At 55.9% G+C, this 14,319-nt stretch overlaps 2 protein-coding genes across 2 annotated transcripts; one reads left to right on the top strand and one right to left on the bottom strand.

The window, feature by feature from the left end:
* Window positions 1-594: 594 nt before the first annotated feature.
* LOC34623891 lies at window positions 595-9,171 on the bottom strand. The gene is made up of 5 exons (XM_026333995.1): window positions 9,058-9,171; window positions 8,894-8,933; window positions 5,709-5,719; window positions 995-1,184; window positions 595-716 (listed from the first exon to the last, which is right to left on the bottom strand). The coding sequence occupies exons 1-5, from the start codon at window positions 9,169-9,171 to the stop codon at window positions 595-597; spliced, it is 477 nt and encodes a 158-aa protein (XP_026189780.1).
* Window positions 9,172-11,016: 1,845 nt separating this feature from the next.
* LOC113146502 (regulatory protein zeste-like) lies at window positions 11,017-12,040 on the top strand. The gene is made up of 2 exons (XM_026334015.1): window positions 11,017-11,816; window positions 11,983-12,040. The coding sequence occupies exons 1-2, from the start codon at window positions 11,017-11,019 to the stop codon at window positions 12,038-12,040; spliced, it is 858 nt and encodes a 285-aa protein (XP_026189800.1).
* The last annotated feature ends 2,279 nt before the right edge of the window (window positions 12,041-14,319 follow it).

Raw genomic sequence — 14,319 nt, 5'->3', positions numbered from 1 at the left:
ACTGAGCCCAGAAAACACGCGGCAGGCTACACCCGAACGCGCGCCAGAGTGGCAGCGGCAGCGGCAGCGATTCTGCCTTCCTGCACAGGAGGCTCAGCCAGAGACGGCGCGCAGCGGGAGTTCGTGTGGCAGCCAGCAGCCTCGTCTCGACGCGCGGCAGGTTGCTACTGTCGGCGCGGCAGGGAATGCGCCGCTTGCGTGCGCTCTGCGAGCTCCAGCGCTCGCCCTCTGAGGAATACCTGCAAGTCATGGTGAATCGCATGACCAACGAGAATCTTGCCCTTGATCTTCGACTGAATCAAACTCCGAGCCGCAGAAAAAGATATCCCGCGATTCTCTAGCGACCACAAATCTAAGCCTGAAGCCACCACATCCCAGCGCCGAAAGCACTCGAAATTTCCTTCTCCGTTTACGCGCACAAGCGAGCAAGCAAGCACACCCACTCACTCACACGCAGGCGGTGCCTAGCCCGCAACTTGCGAACAGGTTTTCGTCTACCGCTCAAGAAGAAGCGAATGACACGACTGCCTTGTTCTCTTCGGCAGTGCGCGCGGCTCTTGCAGTGCCCCTTTCTCGCGATAGAGAGGTGATTTTCTAGGCGCTTGCTGGTGTGCAATTACCGGTGATGTGCGCTCTGAGGTCGGTAACGGGCAGCTGTGGTTTGACGAGCTCGTTCACTAGCGTTTCCCCCTTTTCGTTGACGAGCGCCACTTGGGCTGCAGCAGCAAGAACATGCATATCCACAATACATGCACTCCAGAGCGTAGGGGTGTCACGACGCACGCACGACACATTCCAATGCATAGGCCCTCTTCATACACACCGTCGCCGTAGGCGAAGTCTTAGGAGCCAATGACTCTCGAAGGTAGCCACTGAGACGCTGAGAATCCTAGGGGAAGGCTTAGAACGCGCCTTTTTGGGGTTAAAAAAGGGGTGTGTGTGTGCGAAAAGGAGGGCGTCGTACCCAGTACCGAGATTCTGCCGTCATCTCCACAGCCGACCATTTCGCAGTCCAATGCGACAGCCTCGGGAAGGTCGGCTATTTCGGGCTGTTGGCTCGCTGAAGGCTCTTTAGAGTGGATTTCAGATTCTGCAACTGAGCGCTTGAGGTGCGACGCTTCTGTTTTTTTCAGTGCAGACAGCACAGAGCCCAGGCCCCGACGCTTCTTCCTGTTTCCCATAGCCTCGCTCGTTGTCGTTTGGGTGGCTGTTGCAGAAAAAAAGGGGAGGCAGTTGTACGCCTGCAGTTGTGCAGAAGCTGTGCCGGCGGGTGCCGCTGCGCCTGGCGCAACGGATTAACTCTTGCTGCGCCTCCTGCTCAGCTGATCTTCAGCCGCCGCTCTGCTGTATGGCTTTGGTATTCTCTCGACAGAGCTGCTGCTAGAGAGGCCCTCGCAATTGCGCGCCGCTGCCCGTCGCATTCCCGCGAGCTGCCTGACGCGAGCAGCCTGCCACCCTAACCCCTCCTTCCGAGAGATACCTAGACCTGAGCGCTAAAAAAGGCGGAGACGCTGAGAATTCGAAGGAAGGAACGCCGAGAAGAAGGAGTTCAGCGCCAAAAATATCCGCATGCCTTCGGGCTGCATGTACACGAAAGGGCCCTTCCACGTCGCAGCAGCATCGATTCTCGAGGGCACACTTTGTACTGCCTGAACAGAAGGCCTTTCAGCCGTAAATTCTGAGCAACTCCGCTGCCTACATGCTTCTGTTCTTCGACGTCTAGGCTATCGAGGAGGCCTTTGAACTCTGTGAGGGGTAACGCAGCCGCATCGGCTCCTCTGCTATCCGTCGCGCACGGCTCAAGCGACTGAACCAATGGCTAAGGCTTTAGGAGGCCGGCAGCCTGGTTTTTTTTGAATGTTAATTAGAAAGCGCCGCAGTTTTTGTATTTGACCGATACGCCGAGCTCAGACCTAACACTTGAGCCCCCGAAACCCTTGAACGGTTCATCGGCGGGTGGGGTTGTTGTTGCACCGGGGGAGCCGGGCTTCAAAAGGTGCCGTTTCCGCCGGCTTTTTCTGGCTTGCTGTGTGTCTGGTGCCTCGAAATTTGCTGTCGACGCTACGTCGAAAGGGAGAGCCTCAGGTTCGTCATCCGGTGCGGTCCCGACGCAGTCCGTTGCAGCTCCTGAATTCTGACTGCACCAGCGCAGGGAGATTTAGCTGCACAGACGCACGAACACGCACAGATACAAATAAAGGGGCGAATTTCAGCCACAAGCGCAGCGATGCCGAGTCATCCGCTCATGGGGAGCTCCCCCCGCAGCCATGGCTCCAAAGACGCGAGGTTGCTGGGTGCAAAAGCGCAGAGCCACGCGAAGGAGAAGAAGCTGAAGCGGCTGCTGCAGGACGCGGCAGAAGCTGCTGCGAAGGCGGCAGTGCAGCAAGCGACTCTCAGGCTGCCTCTTCTCGAGCGAGGGCAGACTTCTTTCGTCTGTAGGAAAGGCTGCATGGACGAATTGGAATGCGTTGTGTTCGAGTGCGGCAGCACAGGCCTGCAGCAGCCGGAAAGCGGCTATGGCGAGGGCCTTCTGCAACGTCTGTTCGCTCTAACAAAGGAAAACATGGAGCTCATGTACAAGCAAAGCCGTTTTCTGGGGGTTGGATGGGAGGATGAAAAGAAGGAGGACGAGCTCAGGCACCCAGACGCGCAGTTCTGGATCATCTTTCAAGGCAGCGCCGCAACGCGTACGCCTTGCCGTCTGGATACGCTTTCGTTTGCTGTCTCGATTGCGAAACGGCAGAGTACCCGCAAGAGCTGCGGAGGTTCACCATGTTGGATTTGTATGTGTGTGTGGATTTGTATGTGTGTGTGGATTTGTATGTGTGTGTGGATTTGTATGTGTGTATGTGTGTGTGTGGATTTGTATGTATTTGTGTGTGTGTGTGCATGTGTTTGTGTGCAGTAGGGGAAGCCGTAAAACTCCCGCTAGTTGCTTTTCTACATTTTCGTTTTGAAGTTGAAGAAAGCCAGCCGGTAGTCTACCTGTACGAGTTGCAAACCAAAGTAAGGCAAAACTTTAGGGTTCGAAGCTTGGCGACTGTGGAGAGGAGTTTGGCGTTTGCGGAATTCGGATGGAGGCTTTGAGGACTGAGAGTGTACAGCTCTCCTCGCTTTCTCTCTCTCTCTCTGTGTGTGGTGTTTTGGACGTCTATGAGGTTTCTGCCAGAAGCACGGGTTCTTCTCTTGCGCTTGTTGCTTAGAAACGTCTCAGGATTTCTGATGTCTGGTGTTTTCAGAGCGCCTACCAATCTCGTTCAGTGGGCCGGCGTTTGATGCTTCTGCTTGAAGTGTCTGTGAGAAAACTGAACGCAAAGCTGCAGCACTTGCGCTTCGACTGCAAAGCGCATAAAGTCAAGGAAGTCGCCTCAGCGGCAGGGGATGCTTCGGAGGCGGCACGAGCAACACCAGAGGCGCTGCTGCCCATACACCTGAAAAAGATCATGTGCACCGTCTTGCGCTGCAACGTGCGAGCTACCGCCTTCTACAAGGAATCCTGCAAGTACTCCTCGGATGAAACTTGTCCTTACTGGTTGTTGCAGCAGGAGCGGCAACAGCAGCTCCTTCCTGAAGGCAGCGAATCAGAGCAAGAAGAGCCGGAGTACGAAATCCTGAAGCGCGAAGTAGTCGCTTAGCTCTTCTAGTCAGTGCGCCTCCCCGAGCCTTGCCTTCTTGTCGCGGCTGGTGCGCAGATTTTGCTCGTCAGCCTCTCAGAGAGCAGCCCCTGCAGTTCAGTGACGCACCTCGTGCATCTACACGTGAGCTGCTGCTACCACGAAGCCTCTCAAGATGGCTGGTTGCACGGCACCGAGCTTTTTTGCTGTCAGATAGTTCAGCCACGCTTGCCTTGCCGCCAGGTGTGGGCGCACCGCGCGAGCGCCTTTGATCAGCGAGCAGCGCTGCGGTCTATGTTTTAGGCATAGTTAGCGAAAGCGAGATTAGTTTTTATCGTTAAAAAGAGGACGACGGAACGAGCAGCTCCCAAGGCAGCTCCTCGCCATCTGCAGCAGCGCTGGCACACCCCGCCGTGGCTCGACGGACAGACTGCCGGCAGTCCGTCGGTGAACTGCAGAAAAAGCGGCTTCGGAAGCGCTTTAGACTATTTGAAGGCGCTGCGAGTCTCTTTTAACCACCCGCCCTCTGCCGTAGAGGCTTGAAGAGGCGGCTTTCCTGCTGATCCTCCATGGGGCGTCATCACATGGAGTCAAACATTTACGGAGGAAAGACATGGACCTGTGTTCATGCTCTGCTCGGCGTGCACGCACCACATGGAACGCTTCTTCGCGCTCTCTGTAGGGAGGAACTTGGCGCGTCATATTCAATGAAAGCATAATTAACGCCGGTTTGGAGTTTCCGAAAAAACTTCCTGTACCTCTCCCCTTCCCGCAACCCTCACAGATCCCAACGTGAGGAGTGAGGCAGCCGCTTCCTCTATGCAGGTCGGGGGTGAGCGACCAGTTGCACGCAGCCCGTAGCAAGCGCGCGTTTCACAGCGTTGCGCCTCTTCGTTCCAAGCTAGTGGCGCTCTGCAGTGCTGATAAGACACACGAGCACCACAGCAGTGCGTCTATTCTTCCCTAGTTTTTCGCTGAACTCAACCAGTGGGCGGGGAGAGGGGGGCAAGTGCTAAAGCGGAGCTAGGCCAGTTCAAAAGCCTCGCGACGCCACACAGTGGCGCGAGCGGTAGACAGACAGCTGCAACGGTGCATGAGCACGCTGCCTCCGACTTTCATATTCCCTCGGAATTTGTGTACACCCATGGAAGCTGCAGTTTTCCAGACTTTGCAGACGCAATTATTCATGCCGCAGGCAGCCGACGCATCGATGCCGCGACCTCTTGCAGCAACCGTGCGAAGTGAACGGACTCCCCGAGGGTGTGAGTCGGTGCATACTGCAGCACTCCTCAGATATAGCGCAGCGTGTGCTGGCAAAAAAGCCGTCAGCCTAGCTTCGGCTTGTTTCCCCGCGAAAATCTACTGGCTCTGAGTGCCTGCCTCGGCTCTCGGGGATTTACTGCGCTTGAGAGCAGAGTGACAAGCCTCCGCCTTCGCGGCGCATCGTCTGACAAGTCATCATAAAAGCGAAAAACGTGAACTATTACGCTGCACAAAGGCGCACTGGTGGACGCGCGTGTCTCGACATTGGCGCTGCCCAGAAGCCGTGGGACTGTTCATTGCGCTTGGGGTGCCGTGTGCCTCCTGATGCGCGAATTTTTTCGAGTTCAGCAGCTTCTCGCATTTTATTTCGAGGGAGGCGGTGGTCTGGCAAGTGGAAAACCCCATTTTCCCTGCGCGCGCAGATGCATGCAGATGCGGCCGAGTCAGCTCTCCCTCCCGCCGTCGAATGCTGCCTTTCCTCTGCACACGCCTACCGTCTTGCGCCTTCTGGCGCGTGGCTCCAGCAGCGGCAGCAACAGCGACGCCGACTTGTTGTTCGTCCACGGGAAGATCGCGGGGATTTCCTAGCAGCTTCAGCCTCGACAGCGCTTCCGCAGCAGCAGCAGCAGGCACAGCAGCAGCAACGGCGACTTGCAGGCATGCAGTGTCTTCGGCCCCTCCTCTCCGCTTCCTGCGCCTCCGAGGAAGGCGGCAGCAGCTGTTCTTCTCCTCGTCCTCGTTGGCTCCAGAGGGCGAAGCTGCAGTAGAGGCGGCGTCAGCAGCAGCAGCAGCAGCAGCAACCTCTGCAAGGAGGGGCAGCCTATCCCCTGCGGCTGCAGCGGCTCTCGGCAGCATCAAGAGTGCCTACGAAAACAGCCTGAAGCGCAGCGTGGCTCTGCAAACGCATGCCCACCATCAAGCGCTCTCGTGCAAGGTTGTTTCTTCACGAGCTGCGGCAGCCACAGCAGCCGCAGCCGCAAGTTCTCGACCGCTGCCTTCAGCCGCAGCAGCTTCCAGCTCAAGGAAAGCGGCTGCCTCAGCTGCAGGCAGACTTGGCAGTGGTCAGCAGAAGCAGCAGCTCAGTCGAAAAGAGCGACGCGCCTTTCAGGGGCACTTGCGGCGCTTCCAGCTGTTTGGCAATAAGGAAGAGTTTCACAATGTTGACAGAAACCGCAACAAGAGGATCTTCGAGCCAACAGACACCTTCAGCCTCTGCGTCACTTCGTCCAAAAACAATGTGCACTGCGTTCTCCTGAATACCAGCAACGGCAATAGGACTGTCTTTGCTTCCTTTGCAGGTTAGTGCCTCGCAGACACCATGCATGCGACACCAGACTTCGACGGGCAGAGAGAGTCTCCCTGGGTAGCGAAAAACGAATTGGCGGCGGATGACGTTTTGTCGCAAGAATGCATCCATGACTTTCCAGAATCTTCACTGTTTCAATGACGCAATCGCCGCCTACCGCGAGAACAAGCGGTTTTTTGGCGTGGGAAGCTCAGAAGCTTCCATTTTTCAGCATTTGAACCATCAAGTGCTGAGGCAAGTTTCCGGCGTGTTTGGTGGAAGGGCTTTGTACGGCTCTGCCTCGATCGATGTGCGGGTGTATGTGCATGTATCGATGTGTATTTGTGTATGGATCTATGTGTATAAGTATGAAGTATACATCTATGTCTATGTATGTATGGATGCGGAAGTCTATAGGTACATGGATTTGTGCAAGTGTATGTGTAAGTGTGCATGTATATGTAGGTGTGCCTGTGCGTATGTATGTATATGTGCCTGGGTATGAATGTGCATGTCTGCCTGCCTCTGTGCATGTATATATATATATATGTATATGTATATATATATATATATGTATATATATATGTGCTCAGGCAATGTTGGCATGCGGAAAAGCGCCCAACAGTCGTCCGCATGCGCCTTTCGGATCGGTGAAAACGTTGCTCGAAAGATGAAGCGTCTGGGTGTCTTTGCGACGTCGGTCCGCTTTCGGCGGATCAGCAGGATAGCAGACGTGGTTAGAGCACTTCATTCGCACAAGATTGAAGTCACGAAGCTGACGCACATCCCGAGGCTTCCTACGTGTGGTTTGAACGCTAGAAAGCCTAGAAAAAGACGGAGAGTCTAGCCGGCAAGGGGCAGTAGTGTGTGTGTGCGTGAATTGTTGTTTTCCTGGGTGCCGCTGCATGCTATTTCGACTGTCACAACCCGCAGAGGTGTGCTGTGGGGGCTGGTTTAAGCGCAGTCAAAAGGTGCAGCAGATACTGCCGCTGCAGTTAGATTATTTGAACCGTACAACTAGAAGCCTACCCACGCAACAACCTCATTCCAGCAGGCATCACGCTCTTGCCGTTCACAGTGCTGCGGCGGGGAGACAAGGAGCTACATCCTCCCTTTGCCGTCATGAAAGAGCTGCAGACGGTGCCTATCTCTCTGGCAGTACAGTGGCTGCCGCCCGCAAAGCTTTCTGAGCGCGATGACGGTTGCGCTTTAGAGAAACTGTGTGCAACTTTTTGTAGGTGTGTTTTCTTACGCGGATTGCTTGCGCGTGCTTCGTAGAGTCTGCTTAGCTCGAAAGGCGCTTAATATAGGCCGTCGAATGCAGCACCTGGCAGCTGCAGCAGTGCGCATGCAAAAGCTGCAGCATCTGCGCTGCTGCCGCCTCGGCTTAGAAGGCAGGCGTGTAGCTGTACGCAATGAGCAGCCGGTTGCCTACGGCGAATTTCTGCAGCAGGCGCATGGCGCACAAGAAGACTTAATGGCTAAGCTTCGTTCAAGAGTTTTTTTCGAGGGTTCGAGAAAACCAGGTTGGGTTCAAAGATTCTCAGGAGAGCTGACTTGATAGAGATCCGCTATATATTCGTTCGGCTGCGGTTTGAAGGAGCTATTCAAGTAGACGTGCTGCAACGCACACACAGACAGCAACAGGGAGAAAGACGATGCGTGCTCCGCTAATTCAAAGCATGCGAGTTACTCTTGACAGCGGCAAGAGGAGCACCCTGGCATACAGGCAACGACGCTGCTTCCGAGGCAGCAAACATCACCACCAACTAATCAAGAGGGGAGAAGGAGGGGTAACAGCTACTGCAGCAGCAGAGTGGCTACCGCTGCGAGCAAGAGCTCGCGTTGTATCATCGCAATGCTGGCAGCTGCAAAGTGCGGCTGCCGCCAGCAGGGGAGTTGACAGCACTTGCACAGTTGCACGGACGCAGCAACAACTGTCTCTTTTTCCAGTTTCCCCTTTTCTCCTTCAATGATGACACTTCTGAATAAGCAAACAGTTGCCCACTATCGTTTTCCTCTTGAGCGCGCGTTGCAAAAATGAGATGATGGCATCGAAGCGCTCGCCTCCATCCACGATGAAGCCGCTAAGCCGCAGGCGTGGAGCCTCTCCTACTGCCGTCAAATGAACGCGAACTGCAAAAATTGCATCCCACATCCTGAATATTCTAACGCATCCTTCGGAAATGCCTTCTCAGCGATCAGCACGAGCGCTCACGATTAGCGGCTGCTTCGTATGAAAGAATACATGCATGTATGCATTTATGCATGCATGTATGCATTTATGCACGCATTTATGCATGCATACATGCACCACCCTCTACACACGCGCGCCGAAGTCATGTCTTCTCTTGAAACGCGCCCACACAACAAGTGTCCATACAGGCACCGCATATGATGCATGAGGCAGCAAAACTTGAAACGAATAAAATGAATGCAATGAAATAAAACCCTCTCCATTTTGAAACCCTTGCCTTTGAAGTTGCGAAGCGCGCGGAAATGCGCGAGAAGATTCCATGAAGGCTGCAGGGGTGGCAGCCACTGGTGTCTTCCATGCTCGGAAACGCCTTCTTGCAGCGGCGTGTCGTGCTTCTCTTGCATGGCGTCTAGCGTGTGGCTTGCAAGTCGTTCAGCTTCATCCAATGCATGTAGGAGTCGCTGCTCGTCATGCTGCTGAGGTTGCTCGAAAGCGCTGCTTCTGCTGCTGCTCGCCAGCTCCCTGCTATCCGACCTGCTGCCGCTGCCGCTGCTCTTGCTGCTGCTGCTCTTGCTGCTGCCAAGATTTCGGCTTCTGCCGCTGCCGTCGCTGCTGCGGGGACTGAAGAGCGGCACGCTGATGCTGCATGGGCTGTGTTGCTGCAGGCTGTTGCTGCTGCTGCTGCGCCTGCTGCAGGCGTCATCAGTCTGCTTGAAGTCTGTCTCGGAGAAAGAGGGTGGGTGATGTGGCGACGACGGCGTCAGCAGCGAGTTCTCACTTGCAGCGGCTGCGGCTTCTGGTGCATCTGCCATTCTTGCGGCTGCTGCGCTTGCAGGGAGGGAAGCTGTCGACTTGAACGGAAGGCTTGGGCGTGCATGGGATTGCAGAGACTGGCGCTGTGTGTGAGACTCACATGGCAATAAGCAGCGGGAAAATGAGAAGAATTGGCAGCAACAGCAGCAGTACTGAAAGAAGCAGCGCCAGGAGCACGAATTCTAAAATGGATGCCAACAGGCACATGCTGCTGTTGTCGTTTCTGCTGCACTTGTGTTGCGCAGAGAGCAGTTCGCGACAGAAGAGGCAGCTAATTGTGCTGCAGTAATCGAACAGTTCTACTGTGTAGAGGTCCAAGCAGCGTGACCAAGTCGCGTGTGTGTGTGTGTGAGTGTGCGACTCGCGCGGCTGTCTTCAATCTGCTGCTGCTACACAACGCAGCCATGAGGAGCTCTGGCGCCGTGCACTTCCTGCTCTGTGGGATGTATGAACATATGCGACGCACGCATCCATGGAGATCCTGTATTTTAGCGGGAAGCGTTGCATTATTCCTCCTACCACCAGTGAAGACAACTGGCCAAGTGGAAAAAGCTGCCTCAACATTGCATGCGCCGCCGACCATCAGTGCGCTGCTGCAGCGGCTGTAACAGCGAAACAAGCGGGCTGCCTGCTCCTCCTGTCAGCGCAGCCCCGATGAAAATCCTCGTTAATTCTTTAAAACTCTTCCACCCACGCATTTAGGGGCCGCAGCTGGGCACTTGCAGCGGCTGCACAGCGCCCAGCAGCAACACTTGCGGCTGCCTATCTCCCATCAGACCTCCAGCACCGCAGCAGAGCCGGCAGCAACGGCGGCAGTTCAAGTCGCGTCATCGCGAACGGAAGCAGCATCTACGGCATTCATCTGTGGCACTCGGCAGAACGCCAGCAGCAAGTCTTAGTCCTAGCAGCCAGGATGGCGAGCGGCGGCGGCAGCACTCCCGTGATTCTGAGGGTTTACGATATCAGCAGAGGAATGTGAGCCTTACGGTTCAGAAGTGAAGATAAGCTTTCCAAAAGGACTGCCGGCTGGCGGGGGGAAGTCTAGCGCGGCCGCTTTGTTGCATGGTGTGCTGCGGTGTACGTACAGGGCTTCCCGCTTCGGCTCGATGCTGTTGGGTCGCCCCATTGAAGGCGTCTGGCACAGCGGAATTCAGATTAATGAGCTCGAGTACTTCTACGGTGCGTTCTTATTTTATAATTGTGCAAGATTCCTCGTTTCCCATGCTGGCAGAGCCACTCATCGGGCAGGGGTGTCGGCGTGTGAACTGTGACTGCTGCAGGCGGGGGCATCATAGCCATGGTTCCGTGGGAAATTGAAGCGAATTTCCAAATGAAACCTTCGAAAATCGAGACTCTCGGCACCACCACAAAGACACTGGAGGAGATTCGGCGGTAGGGACGTGCGGCTTGAGCTGCAAGCACCACCGCTGCCTCCGTGTTGCGGTGTCTGCTGTATGCGCATTGCGTGCCTGCACGACTGGGGTGTTTGTGGGAATTGCTCAGCTTCGTCAACGAGGTTTCGCCGCGTTTTACGGCAGACACCTATGACTTGCTGCACAACAACTGCAATCACTTTACCCAAGGTTAGCCTCTGTTTTCCCGTCATGAACGCGTCTGCGTTTCGCTCTTCGCACGGCGCAACCAACGCTGCGTGAGCGCCTTTGTTTGCCGCCAGCCGAGCAAGCCTCGCTGGCTGCTTTCAAGAGCTCCGATGGCTGCCGCTGCTCGCACGCTCCTCTTGCGGCGCTGTTCGCGCAGAATTTTGCCAGTTTCTGCTCGGCAAAAGCCTTCCGCAATACATAACGAATCAGGTTCAAGAGATCGCGGAAACTCCAGTGGGTCGCATGCTACTGCCCATGCTGCAGCAGCAGCAGCAACAGCAGCAACAAGCCGCCATGGCTGCTGGTCAGTCAACCCTCTGGACTGCTGCTCAGCTGCGAAATCAGCAGACGCGCACTGATCGGCAGCTGCGAGAGGAGCGACTGCAGGCTGCTGCCACCCCTTCTCCCTTCGGAGAGGTGTTGCGCAACGTTTGCACATCGCAAACGATCGTGAGCAGCAGCAAACGCGTCTTCCTGCTCGCGATCAAAACGCTCATCAACAATATCAATAAGCCGAAAAGCGAGCTGCAGCAGAAGCATCTCCGCCTCGACTTGTCGAATGAAATTCTCCGCTCCAAAGTCTTGCGGATCCAAGGTGGAAGAGAGGCACTGGCGCTCATAGGGTTCAAGCCAGCTCCAGCAACAGCCGACGACGGCGAGCAGGAGCACGCAACGACAGAAAATTTCCTCTACTTCTCCTTGTACGATGTGGAAAGCGAAGAAAGGGTCCACCAACAGCTGCAGCAGCAGCTGCGTGAGCTCGACGGCTTTATTGCCGCCTTCACCCCGCAGAATGCTGCTGCTGAATCCGCAGCAACAACAACCCCACCATCGGATTCTCCAGGAATAGGGGCCTTCGCAACAGCAGCAGCAGCAGCAGCCGCATCTCTCATGCAGATGCAGCAGCAGCAGCAAGTTCAGCAACAGCAACAGGTGCAGCAGCAGCAGCAGCAGCAGCAGCAGCAGACACCAGAGCAGCGATATTCATTTCAGCTGCAGCAGTTGCATGCCATGGGCTTTACCGACGTTCAGAGAAACATCGAGTAAGTGCTGCTGCGTTGGCAGTTCGACGATGCTGGGGTGTGTTGACAGCGCAGCAGCTCCGCGTGCCTGCGGCTGCCTCTCGAGATTTATTGTGTGTGTAAGTGTGTGTGTACATACACCACAAATGTCTGGTTCTGCGACGTGTCTGTGGCTGCTGCAATGTAGGGCCCTAGAGGCATGCAGTGGCAATCTAAACGCTGCCATTGATCGACTCGTTGCGTGAATCCAGTTGCCGCTTCGTTGCTGCTGCCAGAACGCAAGACGAAAGCCCATGCATGCGTCTGCTATTGGCACAGCCACCCACCGCTAGAATCTCTCCAGACACTTGGCTAGAATCGCGCGTGGCAGACGTAGCTGCTGCACAATGACTCCCCGCTAAACACCACAGGAGCCACACTACTTGACTGCATGCACGCATATATATGTGCACTTTCTCGAGAAACTTGCACATATATGCCCTCTCGAGGAGCTTGCTTCTCTCGCTGCCAGCCTGCCGCTGCATGCCTAGACAAATTACCACCATCCCTCACGAGAAAGGCGTGTTTTACATGCAGTGGCATAAGCAGTTGCGCTTTCAAAGATCGACAAAAGAAAAGGACGAGAGAGAGAGACAGAGCAGTGCAGAAATCTCTCGCGTGGTCGTTCTGTGCTCGTGCCATGCTGCTCGGCAACACACCACTTCTTAGTCTCACGCTAAGTGCTGCTACTGCTGCTGCTGCCAATTCATCTGCATCTAGGATTGAGCGGAGTCTTGCCCCTGCTGTACAGACTGCTGCTGCTGTACAGACTGCTGCTGCTGTACAGACTGCTGCTGCTGCTGCAGGATCTGCTGTTGCCTCCACTGCTGCTGCCGTAGCATGTTTTGCTGCTGCAGCATGTGCTGCTGCTGCCGCAGCATATGTTGCTGCTGCAGCATGTGCTGCTGCTGCAGCTGAAGCAACGGGTGCAGCAGCAACTGCTGCTGGGGAGAGGCAGCGAAAGCATTTGGCGACAGCATCAGCCAAGGCTGGTGCTGCCGCAACTGCTGCTGCTGCTGCTGCTGCAAATCCTTCTGTGTTCCCTTAACTCCCCCCGCTGCGATTGCTTCTTGTGGGGATCGCAGCTGCTGCTGCTGCTTTTGCAGCAGCGCCTGTTGCTGCTGTAACTGTTGCTGCAGCAAGAGCAGTTGCTGCTGCTGCAGCTGCTGACGCACACTGAACGACAGCTGCTGCCCCGCAGCAGCTGCTGCTGCGAAACGCTGCTGCTGCTGCGCTGCTGCTGCTGCAGCGGCTGCTGCTGCAGCGGCTGCTGCTCGTTGCTGCTGCTCTGCAGCAGCAGGGAGGAAGGATCCGAAGAAACTACCGCCAGCAGCAGCAGCAGCAGCAGCCGCTGCTGCTGCTGCTGCTGGAGGCTGCGCGAATGGAGAAGGCTGCTGCAAAGCACCAGCCATCTCCATCGGCGAAGACTTTCTAAGCGTCGCTGCTGCTGCATCCTCGCCATCGGCTACCGCAGAGAGCTGCTGTGCATGCGCGCCGCTGCTGCTGCTGCTGCTGCTGCTGCTGCTGCCCTCGTGGCGAGGTCGCTTGCTGTAACTACCCTGTCCACTGCTGCTGCCAAGCCGGGGGGATAGCTGCTGCTCTGTGCTGCTTCTGCCGAGAGATCTGCATGCGCATACAGTGCTGCAGCAGCATCCGCAGCCGCTTGAACTGCAGCAACGACGTCAGTCCGTCCTGCTGCTGCTGCTGCTGCCTTTTTCATGGCGCATGCACGCTGCCAAGCCCCCTCAAATCCGTATACAGCAACACTAAAAGACTGCGCGTTGCTGCAGTTGCTGCTGCTATTGCTCGATGATGCACCTGTTGCAGACGACACAGTGACAGACGACGCTGCAGGGGAGCTGCTGCCTGCGAGTTTCGCCGCACCCACGTCTTCCCCCTCTCGCTGCTGCTTCTGTTGCTGCTGCTGGATTTGTGACTGCTGCGGTAGATCTGAGGAGCTGAGCTGCACAGTCCACGCTGCAGAGGCAGCATCGTACGTGATCCCCTTCACATTCGGCAGCTGGGAAGCTAGCCAAGCAAAGTACATCAGCTCTTTGTTGCTTGCTGCAGCTGCTAGCTCGACAGCATTTGCTTGCTTCCGTTTCATGGGAGCTGCGACTGTCGTCAGCAGCGGTGATGCAGCAGCAGCAGCAGCAGCAGCAGCAGCAGCAGCAGCAGCAGCAGCAGTTCCCCCTTGCTGCTGCGTTAAGCCTCTGCCGTATTGCTGCTGCTCCTGCTGATGCTGCTGATGCTGCGCCTCACGCAGCTGCAACGGCGGAAGCCTTCGCGCTGTACTTGGAGCCTCTGCTGCCGCATCGCGAGTTTGCTGCTGCTGCTGCTGCTGCTGCTGCTGCTGCTGCTGCTGCTGCTGCTGCTGCTGCTGAACATTCAGCCGAACGTCAAAGTTCCACAGATCTACAAAAAAGCCCCATAGCACACACATACAAACATATGCATGCACATATCCATAGATACATACGCACGT

Source organism: Cyclospora cayetanensis, unplaced genomic scaffold, assembly GCF_002999335.1.
Source record: "Cyclospora cayetanensis isolate NF1_C8 unplaced genomic scaffold, CcayRef3 CcayRef3_contig_34, whole genome shotgun sequence".
Taxonomy (NCBI): Eukaryota; Apicomplexa; class Conoidasida; order Eucoccidiorida; family Eimeriidae; genus Cyclospora; species Cyclospora cayetanensis.
This window is presented reverse-complemented; position numbering and strand designations above follow the sequence as displayed.